The sequence below is a fragment of the Rhododendron vialii genome, chromosome 1a (genome assembly GCF_030253575.1).
Source record: "Rhododendron vialii isolate Sample 1 chromosome 1a, ASM3025357v1".
NCBI classification, from domain to species: Eukaryota; Viridiplantae; Streptophyta; class Magnoliopsida; order Ericales; family Ericaceae; genus Rhododendron; species Rhododendron vialii.
In genome coordinates, this window is record NC_080557.1 from 47,514,747 (window position 1) to 47,535,000 (window position 20,254).

Genomic DNA, 20,254 nt, shown 5'->3' on the forward strand with positions numbered 1-20,254 from the left:
TACTTCATAACATGATGTAATGATCTCTTCTACTGATTGAAAAAAAAAACCTAATCCTCATGAGTTTGAAGATTATGTGCTGCCAAAACCATCTCTACTTGTTACATGCAGGAATCCCTACTGCAAACTCCACCACAAGAAACCCGTTATCATAAGCTCTAGTGATAGTGCCTAAGGGTATGCTTCAACCGCCTGTGGATCGTGCTTGGTTCCTCCCTCCTCCTCCTCCAGGCCCACACTATCCGCACTCCTACAGGGAGGAGTATCCAGAGGATCATCGATACCGCTTGCAACGCATGGAGCTCCTACAGGGAGGAGTATCCAGAGGATCATCGATACCGCTTGCAACGCATGGAGCTGATTGTGTATGATAGGCCACGACTTCAATATGACACATAGTATCATCGAAGGCAACCGCCTCAATATGATACATGGGGTTATTAGAGGCCATCAAGCCTCTACCGCCACATTATGTTATGACGGGGCCAGGCATGCGTATATCGGCTACTATTGATTGCCATATATAGATTTCTGAATTGTAACAAGTTCAGTTACTTATTATGTGTAGATTCGAGTTTGAGGACACCCACTTGGTCCATTTATTTTTAAGTATTAGGTCTTTACAGAGGTTATCCCATAAATGAGTACTAACTTGATGTACTTTCCTTTGGGATACTCATAATACTAATAGGTGTCATACTTGACGAGATACGCATTCAATATACGAATCACTAGCTTCAACTTGATCTGCAGCATGCTTCTACTCGCAAAAGGATACCTGGATTTGATTTCTTTGCTTAATTTCATCTTCATGTATTATGATGGAACGGGATCAAGCTAAGGCTTGGATCCACATTTCTTGACTACTCAGATGCAGGAGCTGAGTGCAGTGTGGGTGAGTAGTGGCTTGGATGCCTATAATAGGTTTGTCTCATCCTTTGCGGGCTTGTCCATCTCGTTGCTTAGCGGCACCCCTTTTGGCTAAAAAGAGAAGAAGTATAGCAGTAGTAAAATGGCTAAAAAGATGGAGTGGGAAGAGAAGTTTGCTCTCTTATCAGAGCCAGGTTTCGATCCTGGGACCTGTGGGTTATGGGCCCACCACGCTTCCGCTGCGCCACTCTGATTTGTTGAACTCCTAGAGCTTTAAAATTAATTTAAGCAACTATTGTGGAGTCATTTTATATTGATTTTACCAGGAGCCTTGGGTAGGAGTCTTTTTACTTTTCTTTCTTTGATATCCAAGTGTCTTTACATTTGCTGAAGCTTGTGCTCGTAGTCTTGCATCGTGTTTTCTCTCTTCTCAAACTTCTCGTACTTTTTTTGTATGCACTCAATTCCTTGGCCGTGGAGAACTTGGCCAGAAGTGGCTTGCCTCATTGAATTTTTCAATTTCCAGCAACCTCTTCACTAAATGCTACCAATTCCCATGCCATGTTCTGATCCACATTATTTTTTGGTTGCTTCATCTGGTTGGACGCTGTCTGCGTTGTCGGACGTTTTTCTTGATGATTTTTACAAATACTCCAAATTTTAGAAGAAAAAAAAAACTATCGAAATTTTAGAAATAATTGACAGAAGATTCATATTGTGATTTTGACTTATAAATTCTTGATCCGATTTCTTTCTTCTATTTATAGGCCACCCACCTATTCAATTGATGGTTCAGATCAATTGGATCCAATGGCTATTAACTAGCTTCCTGAATAATCCTAATAAATTATAAAATACTCCACTATCTAGGGAAAATTGTAGAAGTGGTTCCTGTAACTTTCAATAAATTCTTATTTTGTCCATGTAGTATCAATTGTACGAAGTTTAAGCTTCTATTTTTCTTCATGAGCTATTTTCGCTCCTGTGATGATATCGATTAGTATCAACGTTAAAATGAAGGGGCAATCAAGAAAATTAACCATACAGGAACGAATAAAGAACTAGTGGTGAATTACAGGGACTGTTTCTCAAGCTTTTTTCCTTGGGTTTTTTGCTAAAAAAGAGCCCTACAAATTTGTGTACAAGGCACGAAATCTAATCTACTCTATCCTAAGGAATTGGAGACGGGATGGGTGAGGTTTGAATTATCCCCACGTGCGTGGGAGTACAAGATGGTCACAACTTGCATCTAATACTCCCTTTGTCCATTTTTTAGAGTCCAGTATTTTATTTTGGGATGTCTTTTAATAAGTGTCCATTTTGTAAAGTTAGTAGATAAAAGTTGTTACATTTTTTATTTTGCCTCGAAAGGTAGATTCTATTTTGAAAAATTAGTAAGTAAATGTGTAATGATAATATTTTCATAGAGGATAAGTAAGGAAAATTTAACTTTTAGAGTGTAATGATGACGTCTTTATAAAAAATTGAAGTTGAATTTACGAAGTGAGACTCTTGAAAAGGGACGGAGAGAGTAGTACTTATAGGTAAGCAAAATTAAACTCATTCAAAATAAAGCAATCAAATCTGATTTCCATTGTTTATATGGGAGAAAAATCAATTTCTTTTCGATTATTTGTAATTGTAGGGGCTCTTTTTTTAAGTAGCAGATGTATTGGTGTTTGCATATGTTTCTCTAACATGTTTTTAGTTAGTACTGTATTACGAAAGTTGCAATGGAAACCAAAAAGAGACTCCTACACCTTTTGGGAATCATCTAATTGGATCAAGATTTCAAGATAATGAAAAGTTAAAATGATTAGATTGAGCGCATATATGTATCGGATTGAGTTGATTTTTCATGAGGGCCCTTTGAAAAAATATTTTATATTTATGAATAGCTCGGATTGTTTGTGTGAAATCAACTCCACTAACAATTTGGGGAGTGCAAATATCAATGCCCTTTATTGAAATATACCCATTTTTTTCCTGCGACTTTCTAAAAATGACAAATATTATTGGAGATCTCAAAATAGTATAGTGAATAACCCATACCAGGCAGAGGAAGATACAATTTGGGTCCCCTCCATTTTTTGAATTGGACCAAGTTGTTCGTCTCAATATGGTTTTTTTTGCCCACTTGAATAGTCGTAATCGAGATATTTAAAGTATTCATTACTCCTGTAAGAGTTCAAAATACCTATTACTAACAAAAGCGAAAAAATTACATAATACAATATATGCCACACTTGTGAATTTGAAAACAACTGGAGTTGTAGACGGATTGGGGGACGGTACTGTGCAGTGGTCTGCATAACACTGTGTTGCGTACCTTCGATCCATCAGATCGTGCGACGAATGACACAATGAGAGAATGTAACGATCAAATAATACTACTACTAGAAGAAGTGAAGAACCTTTGGGAGCATTTTTGAAATTCAAACAGTTCTCAGCTTTTGGAGGGATGGATGCAATTTTGGCCTTTGGAACGGCGTGGGGCCCACGCAGTGATCAGTGATTCTATGCTTCTCTCTCTGTCTGCCACTCTTTCTTTCCTTCTGATTTTTAAGACGACAAGACAAAGAAACATTTCATGATAGGACCCAGATAAAGCCCTTCCCTTTTCTGGTATTGTACTGCTAATAAGAGGAAGAAATTGTGCCGTTGGAACTTGGCACAAGACGACTCCTCGGCTTAGCTCAAGCGGTCGTGTAGCCAGCCCCCTTTGGAGGTGAGAGGCCGTTGGTTCGAGTCTTATGGAAAAGAGGTCAACCACTTGTTCTACAGGGGTAAGGGTGTCTCATCATCAACCGTGTAAACAAAATTGGATAATTAAAACTTGCCACATTATCTTTTTGTTATTCATTTAAAGGGTTGTTAAGATTAATAATGTGAAATCCTACAATGGTCCATAATCAAAACCTATTTTTAGTAGAGAGATAGAGAGAGTTAGAAATAAATGTAAGTGAGTAGATCCATTCATAGTGATGGGATGAGAGAGAGAAAAAAAAAGAGAGAGGTAGTCTCTAGAAAATTTTGTTATCTAAGGAGAAAATGCTTGCTTGTTCTCGTTATCCAAATGTCAAAATTTGATTATTGGTTAAGGGGTTGCTTGCTAAGTTTAGGCACTTTATGTTTGTCAAAAAAACTAAATAATCCACAAGTAGATTATTTAGCCACTATGTTTGTCAAAAATTCTACTAACTGATTTCTAGAATCCAAAGATTATAAGAACTTGAAAAATGAAAGAAATTCTCATAATTCTAAAGCTGTGTTTGGATAATTTTTGGGATTTTGCAACACAAATTCTCAAAAAAATGATGGAATTCTCATAATCTCGTAACTACAACAAACAGATTTCTCAACATCTAAGTAAAGTTCGACATCTAAAATCTGCAGTAGAATCTGAATCTAAAATCTAAAATCTATGTCCACATCTTTGTAAACATGTACACCCAAACACAAAGATGCCGCGCTAAGCAAATTTGACGTTGCCACTTTCGAGCTTCTCAATTCTCCTTTACCCTAATGGTAATACCAATTCTCAAAAAGATGTTGAAGTGAACACCAAAGATCACTCTTCTCAACAATGGCCAATGGGAATTAAGTTCCAAAGACAGAGGACAAAACACTTCAGAAACAAAGAAACACAGTGAGAAGGCCCCAAGAAACAAATCTAGAAACCATCCATTTTTGTTTTTGAAGGTGTAGAAAACCTTTCCATCTGCACACGCCAATTGGGGCCAATTACTGCATGAAAAGCACCCAACATAATTGGAAATCTAAACCTTTGTTCTCACTTGACGGGCCAGCCCATTACTTTTATGGGGCCTAGTCTCAATCCCTCTTTGACCCATGGTACACTCCTGGAAGGTTTCTAAATGCACGCGCTTTCGTTCTCGGTACACTTGAAAATTTGACATCCCTTATATTATTCGAAAAATATTACACCATCACCGAAATTCTCTCTACAGACATGACCTTTAAAATTCGCCAAAAAATAATAGAAAATTTTAAGCTCACCTAACGACCATCGCCATATGCGCATAGACATCACCATCCAACCCTTTCTTACACTTTTTCTCCGAGTGATTGTGCATCACACATTGACCCTATGTTATACGACACAATAGCACCACTTACGAATAAACTTACATGCTAGTTTATTCATTAACTTTCACGATTGCACAATGTACGATTTACAAGCTAGACATTCGATGAATCGTGATTGAATGGGTAATAGTACTAAATGTGTGATAATGTGGCGCATTGTAGTCTTTCGCCCGCATGATCGGTTGCGTATGGTATGGAGTTTCTTAATTGAAAATAGAAGCGGAGGTAAAAATTGTAGTTATGGAAGGGATGTACCAAAAAGGTTTGTGCACAGAGCAAAAAAAATGGTTGGATATAGCAACCCCTCTCAAAATTTGAAATGTGAAGGCCGTTTAAAAAGTTGCAGGACATCGTAAGTTTAAACCAAACCCAACTATCTTCATTCATGAATGAAGACAACACATAAAACAAAGAAACAAACTCCCAGATTCAAACCCGCTACTCATTTCCTTCTCACCAGTTTAGAGAGAGAGAGAGAGAGAGAGAGAGAGAGAGAGAGAGAGAGATGACAGGGATGGTAATGGTGACAAAGGGTGTTGGTTGTGGTGGGAGGAGGACAATAAAACAAGAAGAAGAAGAGCAGCAGAACAATCTCTCAATTGTTGCATTCTTCTTGGCTGCTCTGCGAAAGTCCATGGTCGCTTGCAGAGTAGAACGTCCAGACGAATCCATCTCAGCCGTTCATCACATGGATATCGGTTGGCCGACGAATGTTCAACACATAGCTCATGTCACATTTGATCGATTCAATGGGTTCCTTGGTCTCCCTGTTGAGTTCGAAGTCGAGATTCCTTGTAGAGTTCCCAGTGCCAGGTAATTTTGGAATTTCCAGTTTTCTTTTTGCCGCTTGGATTTTCTTGAAATTCAAAATCTTGAACTGGGTTTCTCTTAAATTTCAAGATCTTGATATGAGTTTCCCTCACAGTTGGACAAGAAATTAATGCTGCACACTTGTAACTTGGATTTCCTGGAGAGAGAAATTTATTAATTAGTCCCCTTCCATTTTTACTAATTACGGTTTAACAAACATTACTGTTTCTGTCTACCAATATGGAAGTTTATTTGGGAAAAAATTTATTTCAGAAAATTTGGGTATGCAATTGACCGGCTGGAAATAGAAGTTGAAGTGATTGGAAACCTTACCCGTGTTTGTTTGATGGATCCATTGAGAAATCGGTCAAACTAGTGAACAAACAAAGCGCGAACAACAATCAAGCAAGACACATAGATTTTACGTGGTTCCCCAACTATGTAGTTGAGTACATCGGCTGTGTGTAGCATGTTTTACATCACCAATTGCCGAAATACCCCTGTCTAGGTTCTCCAAATAGCGAAACAGAAATTTAAGTTATATAAGCGAATCGTGCTTCACAAAATCCATCAGCCCCAACAAGAACAGAAATTTACGGGGAAGCATTAACAAATCACAGCATAGACATCCCAATAGTTTGATTTTCAGAGGATGAGCAAACGGATGTGCTTTCGGTTTCCTTGAACCGTGTGTAAAATGCTAACTTTGTGATTTGAATTTTACAGCGTCAGCGTTTTCGGTGTGTCAGCAGAATCCATGCAGTGTTCATATGATTCGAGAGGCAATAGTGTTCCCACAATCCTCTTACTAATGCAGGAGAGGTTAAACTCTCAAGGAGGCTTAAAGGTAAATACTATTGTGCAGAAAATGTGTTTGCTCAGTTGAAGTAAGAAACCAAAATGCTACCTAGTTGGGAAAACTGTACAAACATGTATCGTTAACATTGATCTTGGTAGACTAAATTTTTGGCCCTATTCAGAATGAATACTACAATGTTTCCAACGCAGTATTCTAGACACAATTTTTTATAAAAAATTTGTTGATGTATTTTTTCTTACATTTGTTTTGATATTGTAAGGGGTTTTCTAACTTTAACTTTGTTTCTCTGAATGGATTTTGCAGGCAGAAGGGATTTTCCGAATAAACCCGGAGAACAGTAAAGAGGAGGAAGTGAGAAAGCAGTTGAACAGAGGCATTGTGCCTAGTAACATTGATGTTCACTGTTTGGCAGGGCTAATAAAAGCCTGGTTCCGGGAGCTTCCTTCAGGTGTATTAGATGGGCTTTCACCGGAACAAGTTTTGGAATGCAACACCGAGGAGGAATCGGTTGAGCTAGTGAAGCAACTCCGACCAACTGAATCAGCATTGCTCAACTGGGCTATTGATCTTATGGCTGATGTTGTTGAGCAAGAGGAGTATAACAAAATGAATGCTAGGAATATTGCCATGGTTTTTGCTCCCAACATGACTCAGGTAAATGAAAAGGGCCAGAAAAATCCTCAAGCATTAGTCAAGAAGTTAGGCCTGTCTGGTACCATTTGTTATTTCATTTTTCTGTTTTCATTTCTTGCTTAACCAACCGTTCCTTAAGATTGTTTTGCAAAATTTTCTGAAAACAACCGACTATTCAGAAATAAAAATAACCTCTTTCAATTTTGGAAGACCATTTGTGTAGCATCAGATTTATACTCCTACGTAAAACCATGAAATAGTAGAATGTGATTTTGTGAAACCCATGTTTAAGGTTCAGCGAGTATTCTCCGGATTTTCATTGTTTTGCTTTCCAAAAATATGAGGGTTACTGTTGAAGAAAACGAAAACGATTCTGATAGAACAAATGCTTAACTCAAATTGGTAATTGTGTTTCTCTAATGGGCCTTTCTTTCCTTGATTAGATGTCTGATCCATTGACGGCTCTGATGCATGCTGTCCAAGTGATGAACTTGCTCAAGACATTGATAATGAGAACACTAAGAGACCGCGAGGAGGCTGGAACAGAAGGGTACTCACCAATGTGTTCTTATTCCTCTGATCCACGAACTGATGGCGAAATTGATGATAATCAACAAGATATGGATACCAGTTGCGAGTTAAGAGGGCCAATATCGGAAAACAATGATCATGACATTTACAGCATCAGTAGTGAAGATGAAGACGATGATGATGGAGTGGAGACATTGAGTGAGATAGAAGAATGTTTCTTGAGGCAACTACGCGGGATTGACAATGCCGAAGATTTGCTATCTGTTTGTGAAAATGGGAGTAGTTCTGCTTTGAGCGCAAGCGATGGGGAAGAGCCGGAAGCAATTGTAGTCGCTGATGAAGAGAAGGATGATTTGAAGATTCCACCAAATAAATGGGAAGACAAAAGTGAAGTGGAAATGGTGGACAAAATAGTGGATTCTGCTTTCCCAGTGCCTTTGGTTGGTGTTCATTTATCTGTATCTTAGTTGATTGCAGCTTGGTAGAGATTTAGGTAAACCACCTAGTTTGCTTGCAGATTTTGGGCTTTGCTCTTATAGCCATTGCTGGTTCTGTAAATTGATAGTGTTGGCAGTGACTGATGTTGTTAATCTCCCAAATAGGGGATGTTGAGTAGGGGTGGACCAAGGTAGAGGCCCATGGGCGCACGTAACTAATATGTGTCCCACGAATACAAATTTGTGAGTCCGCCACTAAATGTGTGCGTTGTTTGCTTGTGGTTGATTGTGGGTCTTTTGTTCGGCTTAAGGCTGACTTCATGCTTGTTATTCCCATCAGTAATTCTCTGGCAGAGGATTTCTAACTGTTATAATTTTGGATAGTATGAATGAGTCTCATGTTTGTTCGCTTTCTGTCTCCCTCTCTTTCCTCAAAGCCAGATGAGAAATCTGCAACTTCAGCCCATTTTGGCAAGTGATTTCTGATTAACATGTGAGATCCCATGCCATGAGCAAGGTTGTTTTAGATTAGGCTGGATTCTTAAGTCGACATTATGCATGGCTTGATAAATCCTTATTATTTTATTGCTCTTTTTGTGGAGGCATAGTTCAAGCCCCGCAATGGGCGGTTTGGGGTTTAGTCCTATATATGGACAGCCTCTGAATTCGCTGTGGACTACTATACTAATATCCCGCTAACTCTCGCTAATATATACAATATTGGCAAAAAAAATTACTCTAATCACGATGAATCGGAAAAAAACTCACTAGCAGAAAATTGAGACTAAGAGTATATCAAAAGTTGATGATTTGGATTTGGAGAAAGCTTGATTTTGCATGCTTCTTATTTACTAATAACTCTTTCAGTTGCTAAATTGTACGGGTAGAATCTGGGTAATTAATTAAATATTGTAGTTTCCATTATAGTCCAGAAAAAGATTTGATATAATGAGTTTCCATGCACTGAAAGTTTCTAAAAGATTTGATAAAGGGATCGATTAATCAAAATCTCACTTAGATCCTTTTGCATCTTTATCCATATCTTTATCACTATGCTTGATTATCATCGATTACATTGAGATCGATCTACTACGTACGTGTTGCCACACGGCCCACATGCGTGCGGCGGCGGCGATATATATAGAAATTAATTGTGACCCAAGACATTGCTGTAGATTTTCTAGCTTCTTAGAGTTTCGAATTTGGAAATTATGGATCCATTATGGAACAAATTTCTTGCTGTGATCCAAGGAATTTTTGTTTTGTTTACACTTACGTGCAAGGAATCAAGATGATCTCTTGTGCTGTAAAAATGAGGCAATTCATCATGATTTTATTTGATGATTCAAATTGCATGTTTCATTTTGTTGGCCGATCTCAAAATAATTTTCGCATGTCCTTTTTGATAAATATGATTCAGCTAGGCCTTTAGTGAATGCACAAGTCTTTTTTTTAACAGCAAATAAAATTTATTAATCTTTGAAAACAGATTACAAAGATTAAAAGGATCCATAGCACGAGACATCAAGACGGAGCAAAAAAAACTCCGACAATCATATGCCATGCCGCTAAGAACCAGAAGGGAAAACAACCACCCATGGATGGCAAGAAGCCAACCCGGCCCAAAAAACCAAAAAAGAGGCAAACACACTCAAGACCCAACCACCTGCCCCTGAGATGACTAATGATCAATCATGAGATTACACAAGTCGATGTATAATATGTTAGCAATTAATTATGGATCCCATTTTGCATCACATAAAGGAACACATGAGAAATTTTCATGAGAGAGGACACTTGCTCGTGTTCAAGGAATAAAGAACTAGCCTCTCATGTGATGCTCCAATATGTGATCCGTAATGTGACCCAAAATGGGACCTTTGTGTTCATCATCCATGCAAGTAGCTAAATCGATTAGTCGGACATCGCAAAAATTTGGTCGAATCATGTTTGTCCGAAATGAATTACTACTAATAATCGGTTAGAGTCTAAATTAAATGTCATGTAGACCTAATATTTTAGGACAGGTGATACATACAATTCGGTTCACTTGAACCAAAAACAATTCGCACTTGAACTAGAAACAAGAGTCATGGTTAATTTGGGAGGGATTTCTCAGACATTATCCGATAACAATATTTTGCTCTTTCTTAAATTGCCCAAATCAAGAAATATAGTACAAATTAGTCCAAAAAACAAGCTTTTTGGTTATTGTGTTACTTCTTTTCCAGTTTCTTCTAAATGTTATTCATATTTTCTCCCTTCGGCAATTGCTCTTGTGGAGACGAATAACAAAGTAATAGTTGTTTTTTTTTTTGGTAATGCAAATAAATTAAAGTCCGATCGTTAAGTGTTCAAGTTAAGTCCAATCAACCCGTAAATACCGTTCTAGGATATTATGAAAAGAACATATCTCAAATCACAAGAAAGAACCTCGAATAAACACAGAGAATTAAAGAACTCTCTAATACCATTAATAGTTAAGAATGAACTCTAATTAACAAACTAATCATAATTAATGTACCTTAAAAAAAACTACGTAATCCTATTTTGTTCTTCTCTCCTTCACTATACCTAATGATAGTAATATATAAGAAAAAGTTACTCCATCATGCATTTAATCCACCTTGATATGGTATACCCATTTCTGGTATCCATGCATCTCCATCAATGAACTTGGAAACCGTAAAACGGGTAGCTTCTGCTGCACTTGTTAATACCCTACACCCTGGCCATTTGACTCTTCCACTTGTGTTTGCACCTGGACCTGAGTTATTATACTCCGCATAGAATATATAGGGTTTGCGTATGTTATCCCATGAGATCGACCACCCTTCTGGTTTGACAATATCGTCTAGGAATGACTCCATGAACACGACTGTAGCATAATCCTTCCACGGCCGACCAAGGACAACCGACACTTCACTCTTACGCAGCCCTAGATTTGGGTCAACGGTAACCTTACAGTTTTGGAATGAAAATCCACTATCCAAGGTTGGGCTATCCTTCCCCTGAGCGGTGATCACATTGCCATCGGAGCCGATTCGGAGTGCGTATAAGCGGCAATCCTGAAACACTGCTTTGGCATAACCCCAAACAAAATCTACGCTACCGTAGATATCACAGTCCTTGTAAAATTGTCGATTGTGGTTTGCCAATAGGGTGTCTTGGTAACCCAAGAAAACACACTGATAGAATGCAGAGCGATCGGCATTATTGGTCAGAGCAACAGCTTGATGACTATTGGGTGGTGGAGCTGAATTCTCAAAGGTTATTGATCGAGCCATAAATCCAGATCCATCAACAACTGAAAGAAAACAAAAGAGAAAAAGTCATGTATATGCTTCGAGTTCTATGTACAAAAAAATAGAATCTATAGCTAAAAAAGAAATAAACAACTAGAGTGCTTTAACTGTTAAACTTTTTTTTTTTTTAAAAGTTAAGAAGCTATATTGTGGAGCTTGACTGTAAATTAAGCTAATGATAGCCGATCGAGGGGAAAAAACCTAAGCTAATGATAAACATTATTTTCTAAAATTAATTACGATAACAAGAGAACTACAAATGTATTTTGTGGTTAAATATATTATTTTTATCTCGAGTGTTGTGATTCTCGTGCATTGCACAGATTTACTACTAATACGTGAAAGTGTAACCGTGAGGACATGAATTAGGACACCACCATGGCATATTATAAATTCTCAGTGGGTTAGGTTTCTAAAAATAAAGTGATATATATATATATATATATATATATATATATATATATATATATATATATATATATATATATATATATATATATATATCACATTATGCACAATATTCAACTTTCACCATACAAGACAAAAAATTCAGAAACAAATTTTGGACAACATAAAGCAAGGGTAAGACTCTCTCAACTTATTATTGTTAACAAAAGTAAGCTAATTAGAAAAGAGATAAGCTAAAGATAAAATACTGAAACTCAAACATATATGCACACTAAAAAGAACAAGTAAAATATACTCCAATGCAAAAAATTGGTGAGGTGATAATGAAGATAATTTACTCATTGATGCAGTTTCGGGGACGTTTGTATATCCCGTGGCAATGCTCCGGCTCCCGGTAATAATGGTGTCGCGAGCATCATCGCCAATCAATGCGATATTTATTTTGTTTTTCTCCACAGTGACGTATTCGTCTCTGTAGACTCCCTGGTTAACGTGGATATAATATCTATTTGCACTTCCTACAGGAGCAGCATCGATTGCAGCCTTTATCGTGGTGTAGTCACCGGAACCATCCTGGGCTACAGTAGCATTGAAGGTAATATTGATGGGGGGAGCTAAAGGTTCAGCAGAGCTAATTATAAACGTCATAGAAAAAAGGATCAAAAATAAATAAAATGCCATTGAAGAAAAATTGAGACTTGAGAGTATATCGAAAGTTTATCAGGACTTGGGAAAAGTTTGTCGCTAGTTGAGATGTTGTATGGATAATTTGCATGCCTCTTATTTATAACAATTGTAGTTGCTAAATTCTATGAATAGATTCTGGATGAGTATTTTTAGTTTCCATTACAGTGCGGAAAAAGATTTGAAAAATCTTGCTCAAACAATAAATTTCCAAAAATAACAGGATCCATGACACTAGATTCGTGAAACTTTCTATGAAAGAAATTAGACGGTTCAGTCAGATAATGTTGGACGGTCTAGTCAGATAAAGTTTCATGGATTATATCTGACTGGACTGTCTTTATCTGACTAGACCGTCCAATTTCTTTAATGGAAAGTTTCATTAATTCAATATCATGGACTGTACACTGAAAGCTTTCTTAAATGGATAGTTGGATTAATGGATTCTTGTTGGTTCCTTAGATTTGATGAATATTCTTGTTCTAAATATAAGAAGTGTTGCCGAAATGGTTACTAAACAGTATTGGTATGTTTTTGTCATTATCTTTAGAGTTTCAATTTTGGAAATTATATATTGCTGAGATTTTGTCGTATCTTAGAGTTTCAAATTTGGAAAATATACCGTAATGAACTGAAAGAAAATAGTTTTGGCACTCAGCATTTTGATAACCACACTCCAAATTTAGAGTGTGATTATAAAAAAGTGGACTGTCTAAATCAGTTCCATACACTAAATTAAAAGATTTACACGTTGGACTTTTCTTATCTATGAGTCGATCAAGGCTGTCAAGAGGAATCCCAAAGTGGAAACTTTCTCCATTTTTTTTTATATCATATAAACTTCCTATTTCTTTTACAGCATCTTGTGGACCCGGGAATCTTTAGTGAGCAAGTCACTACAGCGATGTAATGATCATCTGGACTGTCCATTACTCCAATCGATAGTTTAGATTCCTTGTTACTTTTACGTACCGGTCAAAGATATCTGAATCATTGATTGTCGAGATGAACGGTTCAGATTACGCACTGCAGGAAGCGTTACAGGATTGCTTACTACATGGTCCTTGCTCTCATCTTTCATGTGCATGTGGAAGTAATCAAAATCCTCTATGTGATGATCACCCATTGTGCGATTTTTCATGTTATTTAGCGATCCAAGACATACATTAAAAAAATATTTTTAAAATAATAGACGGTTCAAATCATTTTTGTGAGACCCAGAGTAGACCCTACAAAACTCATATGTACATAGTATGTACGCATAGCTTTATTGCTAAGGTTGGTAAGGCCTATAGTCTTTTAAACTTCAAAACTCTACATGAGTTCATCCGCACCATATTTTTTCTTGTACAACCGAACACTTGCTTATCCATGATTTTTATTTGAAAATCTTGATAATTACCTAACAATCATTCTAGCACCCCGACACTTACACAAGGTTCATTTTTTAATGAAAATGTGTGCGGACCCCAAAGTGAATGCGGGTTTGTTTGTACATGTATTTGTATAGGTATTTGTGGTTCTAGCTAGCATTTATGATCCTATAATTAGATCATCTATGAAACAATCAAGTAATGAACTTGTCTGATTCTTCTCTAAACTTTGGCCTAATAATAATTAATGTCTTGGACTTAAGGGCATGCGCCCCCTAAGGTTTTAGATTTTACTTTTTTTGTCCTAAAAAATTGGGATCACCTCACCCCACGAATAATGTGTAAAATGGCTATAAAAATTAGTGCAAGGCGCATGCAAAAGTTGCGGTAACACTTCCCATAACCCAAACAGAAATGGCTTTGGCCTATTGAAACAGTACTCCACTTCAAAGCCGGGTTAGATAGAGTGGGGGAACGGATTAGGCAATTGAAAAAAAGAAAAGAAAAAGGACACTCAATTCGATCTATAAATCAAGATCCAATCAAAACCTAGTTCATTTCATTTTTCTGATCATCTACACTTTTCATAATTAAACAACAAACCTTGTGGGATGATCAGATATGATTAGCAGAGATTAGAAACAAAAATAAGTACATGGAATGAACAATCATTATTACTATTTGGAAAATTCTAAAATCAGCCCAATGGGTTAACAATAGCAAATGTATGAATGTGTATTAAAAGGTGTAAAAAGTGCACAAAAATACGTGTTTTCCTTATCTTCTAGTGTATTTATTATCGTCAACTTAGTGGGCTGATAATAGCAAGACCGCTCTATAACGTTCTGAATGAAGTACTCCATGCCTAAGTCACATAATTTGCTCGCGCATGCGTGAGCGTGAAAGTACTTCTTTGAAACACATTCCAAACTTCTAAAAGTCGCGAGGATTGACAGCGGAAGTGCAAGACATTTTAAAAGATTATGTGTGACTGAACTCCATACCCACCAAAAAAATTGAATTTATTATTCATTTGGGTGTACGTGGAGCTCGTATTTCATGTGAGTATATACCAGATACTTCATTTGGAGAATCTCTCTGTCGATACTGTTAATTTTATTTCAATCCACGTACTCAACATCCAAACGGAACATAAAAGAATCATTTACACAAGCAGTATCAACATTGTTCTTTAATTTCTTCCAAATTCTTAATGTGCATGTTACTACTCCGTATTTTTCATATCTGTATTGTACACATCTATCTACAATTTGCTTCACATAAAATCTGGCGTTCGGAAACAAACATGGATTTAAAATGAATGGCAAATTTAAATTTGAAAATTTACGTCATAATAATTTCGATTCTACCATGGGATTTTCATTTTTTGACCGACTTGAATTTTGGTACGGATCTAGTACTCGTCAAACTCTACAATATCAACGGTTCAGATTCAATTTTTGTTATATGGGATGGATTGGTTAGATTTAAGGAAGAAGATCAATCAAGAGAGAAGATGAGAGTATATCGGATTTCTTATGCGCGTCCGTCACACTGGACGTTAGTATGAACGGAATTGGGTGTTATGTGCACACTTTACAAATCACATGGTTCTTACGTGCACATGACTCTACCCACAGAGAGTCAAAGTGAATTAACTTAGCCCTTATTTCTTTTGCGATAAATATGCTTCATTTAAATGTAGATAAATGTCTCGTAGACCTAATATTTTAGAACGGACGATACATATTTTTCCTTCTAAAAAATGAATTAATGAATGGCTCGAATCGTCAAATAAAATTACTTATTTCAACGATCACATGAGAAAATCTTCTCTCTTGTTTATACACTGACCAGGTTCACCCCTTTTTATTTTGGAATTGCGTACACGGTTCACTTGAACCAAAAGCTATCCGCACTTGAGCTAGAAACAAGAGTAATGATTATTGTGTTATCATATACTTAACAAAATTAAAAATTTTAAAATCAAGCTTTTCGGTTATTGTGTTGCTTCTTTTCCAGTTTCTTCTAAGGGTATGTGATTCATATATTCTCCCTTAGTCAATTGCTATCGTAGGGACAAATAACGAAGTAAAGAATTTCGATGAAATAGTATATTTTTTTTGGTAATGAGAATAAAAAATCCGATCGTTAAGTATTCCAGTTAAGTCCAACCAAGCCACAAATACCATTCAGGGATTTTATGGAAAGAAGATATCTCAAATCACAAACAATTAAAGAAATATCTAATACCATAAACAATTAAGAATGAACTCCATATGATAGATAAAGGTCCCTAGCTATATTTATATATGCTCCTAACAAACTAATTAATCATAATTAAGGTACCATAAAAATAAAAAACACAACGTAATCCTATTCTGTTCTTTTCCCGTTCACTATATCTAATGAAGTAGTAGTGATATATAAGAAAAAGTCACTCCATCATGCATTTAAACCACCCTGATATGGTATACCCGTTTCTGGTATCCAAGCATCTCCGTCTATGAACTTCGAAACCGTAAAAGGGATAGCTTCAGCTGCACTTGTTAACACCCTATACCCAGGCCATTTTACCCTTCCACTTGTGTTTGCACCTGGACCTGAGTTATTATACTCTGCATAGAATATATGGGGTTTGGGTATGTTATCCCATTTGATCGACCACCCTTCTGGTTTGACGATAGTGTCCAGGAATGACTCCATGAACACGACCGTAGCGTAATCCATCCACGGCCGACCAAGGACAACTGACACTTCACTCTTATGCAGCGCTAGATTAGGGTCAACGGTAACCTTACAGTTTTGGAATGAAAATCCACTATCAAAGGTTGGTCTATTCTTCCCCTGAGCAGTAACCATGTTGCCATCAGAGCCGATTCGGCGTGCGTATAAGCGGCAATCCTGAAACACTGCTTTCGCATAACCCCAAACAAAATCTACGCTACCGTAGATATCACAGTCCTTGTAAAATTGTCGATTGTGATTTGCCAATAGGGTGTCTTGGTAACCCAAGAAAACACACTGATAGAATGCGGAGCGATTGGCGTTATTGGTCAGAGCAACAGCTTGATGACTTTTGGGTGGTGGAGCTGAATTCTCAATGGTTATTGATCGAGCCATAAATCCTGATCCGTCAACAACTGAAAACAGAAAACAAAAAAAAAAAATTATGTTCTATATAAAATACATAACTTTAGTCGATGCTACAAAAGAAAAGGAAAATAGGTAGGTTCCTAGCTAGACATGCATAAATTGACTTCTATCATGCAAAATATGGAATTTTTATCATGCACAATACTAAATTCACTGGGTTGGGACAATTGTATGGGTAAATAAATTCTACTGTCAAAAATTAAATAATTGTATCAAAAGTTAGATAAATTAGTCAAAAAACCTACTGTAAAAACATGTACACTAAGCAAACAAAAAAAAAAATCGTACGGAAAGAGAATACTATTATAAGGAAAAGTGAGTGAGGTATAAAGAAGTTCTCTTACTCATTGTTGCAGTTTTGGGGGTATCCATAATTCCCCCGCCGTTGCTCCTGCTTCCGGTGATTTTGGTGGTGTCAGCACTATCGCCGATCAAAGCGATATTTGTTTTGTCTTTCCCCACCGTGACATATTCGTCTTTATAGACTCCCGGTTTAATGTGAATATAATACCTATTCACACTTTTCACCGGAGCAGCAGCGATCGCATCGTGTATGGTGGTGTAGTTACCGGAACCATCCTGGGCTACAGTAGCATTGTAGCGAATACTGACAGGATTAGCTTGAGGTTGAGAGGCTATAGATTCCATGGCAGAAAATTGAGACTAGCAAATAAGAGTATTTCAAAAGTTTCTTTGGACGTTGGAAAAGCTTGTAGGTAGTAGTAGTACTTGTTGTGATAATATTGCATGCTTTGCATGGTTTTTATTTATAACAATTTTAGTTGCTAAATTTTGCGGTTAGATTCTATGTCAATATTGCAGTTTCCATAATAGTCCAGAAAAAGATTCGATAAATCTTGCTCAAATAATATTTTTCCAACTCAAAGCTCTACGTAAATCCTTCCTTATGCATCATTGCCGCCTTAGGTGAAGTATTACAGGAACAGATCGAAAGTCTGATTGCACCGCAAATGTGCACGGCGATTAGGCACAGATTGTGGTGTGGAGCCCACTCTGGGTCCTACATAAATAATCCGACCGGTTTATTAGGTGTAAAACATTCTTTCGAAGGTCCTTGCCAAAAAATTAACTCAATTCAACACCTATAAGTACTCGATCCAATAATTTAACTTTTCAAGATCTTGAAAACTTAATGAAAGGTTTGATAATTAGGTCAAACAACTATATGTATCAGATTGAGAGCTATTCTCTTACTAATATTTTTCTTTTTTTTTTTTTGCAGGAGCCTTTGGAAAAATATTTTGCATCTAATGAACAGCTCGGATCACTTGTGTGAGACCCAAAATAGATCCCACACCGCGATCTGTGCAGATCGATATACTCATTTGGTGTGCAAGGAGTCGGTTTGTTGCTGAAGATTCCTTCTTATCTTAAAGTTTCAAGTTTGGAAATAAAAAGATTTTCACCTTGGATTTTTTTTTAGATCTATATTATTCCGTCAAGGCTGTTGAGAGGAGTCTGAAAGTGGAAACTTTCTCTTTCTTTTACTGCATATATCTTTTCATACGTGTCTATGGAAGTAATCAAAATCCTCTATGTGATGATCGGAGAGAAATTTATTCATGGCTCCGCACAATCTCGGCCGTCCATTTCGACAATTAATAGTTAAGATCGATCTGCTTTTCAATTTTGACCGGTTATAATTAATTTTTACTGGTCAAAATTGATTTTAAATCTGGATTGTCCAAAACACTTGTGGATGCGAGTGATTGAGCGCCTTGAACTTTGTTTACGGGTTGCCCTGTAAAGATGTTTTTCTGGTGATGATCCATTGTGCGGTTTTTCATGTAATGAAAAATACCTTCCATTACGATTTTATTTCATGATTTCAATTGTTCATTAGACAGTTCAATGTATCCATCGTGCACCCTATTCTGATAAATTTGATTCGATCAAGTTTTTATCGAATGAATAGCTCTGTTATAGTCCCCTTGTATAGAGTAGATTAGGTTTAATGAATGGCAAAAAAAGAAAGAGAACAGCTCTGTTATTAAATAGAACTGTCATATATCACATTTTGTATTACGTGCGTGGGTCATTTATCATTAGAAAGAGACACTTGTTCGTGTTCAAGAAAGAAATCGAGAGCTTCTCATGTGACTCCCGATGTTATTAAAAATGAGTTCATATAAAAATTCAAATGAATTGGACATCGCAAAATTTGGTCGAACCACATAAATTTTCGCATGGGCCAGTTCGGGCTCCCCTATGGCTATTTGGATAAGCGAAGATTGGATGGATGCCTGCTCCTTGGGTATGCTTTGAAGAGGGTTGTTTATCCGTGTTGCTACCGGATTGGGAGATAATGTTGTGCATATTCGGACTGTTGATCTCCGTAAGGTCCCCATAGTCAAGGTCTTAGTTTTTACTCTTTTTGCCCCCAAAGATTGGGGTAACCTCACCTATGAATAACTTGTGAAATGGCTATAAAAATTGGTCTGAGGTGAAAATAAACACAATTGTGGAGTAATTTTCTGATAATTCCATTCATCGTAGTTGTACAATATATATAGTACAAACATTAACAAGGAAAGAATACAAGATTACATGGAAATATTCTACACTTATGGCATAAAATAAGATTACACAATTAAGGATATTGACCAAATCAAATATTGACTAAATCATATCCTTAATTCTAGCACTCCCCCTCAAGTTGGAGCATGTATATCGCACATGCCTAACTTGTCTAAAGAGTGACTAAAAACACTGCTGGCAACAGCTTTGGTAAGGACATCGGCTAGTTGGTCTGCAGACTTCACAAACGGGAAAGCAATGATTCCGGCTTCAAGTTTTTCTTTAATGAAGTGCCTATCAATTTCCACATGCTTCGTCCGATCGTGTTGGACTGGATTATGAGCAATCTCTATAGCAGAAGTGTTGTCACAATACAGCTTCATTGTCTCCTGAGAGTGAATACCCAAATCCTTAAGCAAGTTCCTCAACCATAGTAACTCACATACTCCAAAAGCCATGCCTCTATATTCAGCTTCTGCACTTGACCTTGCTACCACCTGTTGTTTTTTACTCCTCCAAGTCACAAGGTTGCCCCCTACAAAAGTAAAGTATCCTGATGTAGATTTTCTGTCGTCAGAT

General features: G+C 36.9%; 3 protein-coding genes and 1 non-coding gene across 4 annotated transcripts; 1 reads left to right on the plus strand and 3 right to left on the minus strand.

Annotated features, from left to right (window-relative positions):
* Nucleotides 1–1,052: 1,052 nt before the first annotated feature.
* Nucleotides 1,053–1,124, minus strand: TRNAM-CAU (transfer RNA methionine (anticodon CAU)). The gene has a single exon. It is a non-coding gene; the product is annotated as a tRNA-Met (tRNA).
* A 4,219-nt stretch (nt 1,125–5,343) lies between these two features.
* LOC131322795 (rho GTPase-activating protein 2-like) lies at nt 5,344–8,625 on the plus strand. The gene is made up of 4 exons (XM_058354271.1): nt 5,344–5,793; nt 6,517–6,637; nt 6,914–7,264; nt 7,687–8,625. Exons 1-4 carry the CDS (start codon nt 5,486–5,488, stop codon nt 8,239–8,241), a joined length of 1,335 nt encoding a protein of 444 aa, XP_058210254.1. The 5' UTR covers nt 5,344–5,485; the 3' UTR covers nt 8,242–8,625.
* A 2,090-nt stretch (nt 8,626–10,715) lies between these two features.
* Nucleotides 10,716–13,734, minus strand: LOC131332272 (pectinesterase-like). Its single transcript, XM_058366405.1, has 3 exons — nt 13,581–13,734; nt 12,263–12,538; nt 10,716–11,518 (listed from the first exon to the last, which is right to left on the minus strand). Exons 1-3 carry the CDS (start codon nt 13,732–13,734, stop codon nt 10,821–10,823), a joined length of 1,128 nt encoding a protein of 375 aa, XP_058222388.1. The 3' UTR covers nt 10,716–10,820.
* Nucleotides 13,735–16,426: 2,692 nt separating this feature from the next.
* Nucleotides 16,427–17,785, minus strand: LOC131332280 (pectinesterase-like). Its single transcript, XM_058366416.1, has 2 exons — nt 17,482–17,785; nt 16,427–17,124 (listed from the first exon to the last, which is right to left on the minus strand). The coding sequence occupies exons 1-2, from the start codon at nt 17,783–17,785 to the stop codon at nt 16,427–16,429; spliced, it is 1,002 nt and encodes a 333-aa protein (XP_058222399.1).
* Between the last annotated feature and the right edge of the window lie 2,469 nt (nt 17,786–20,254).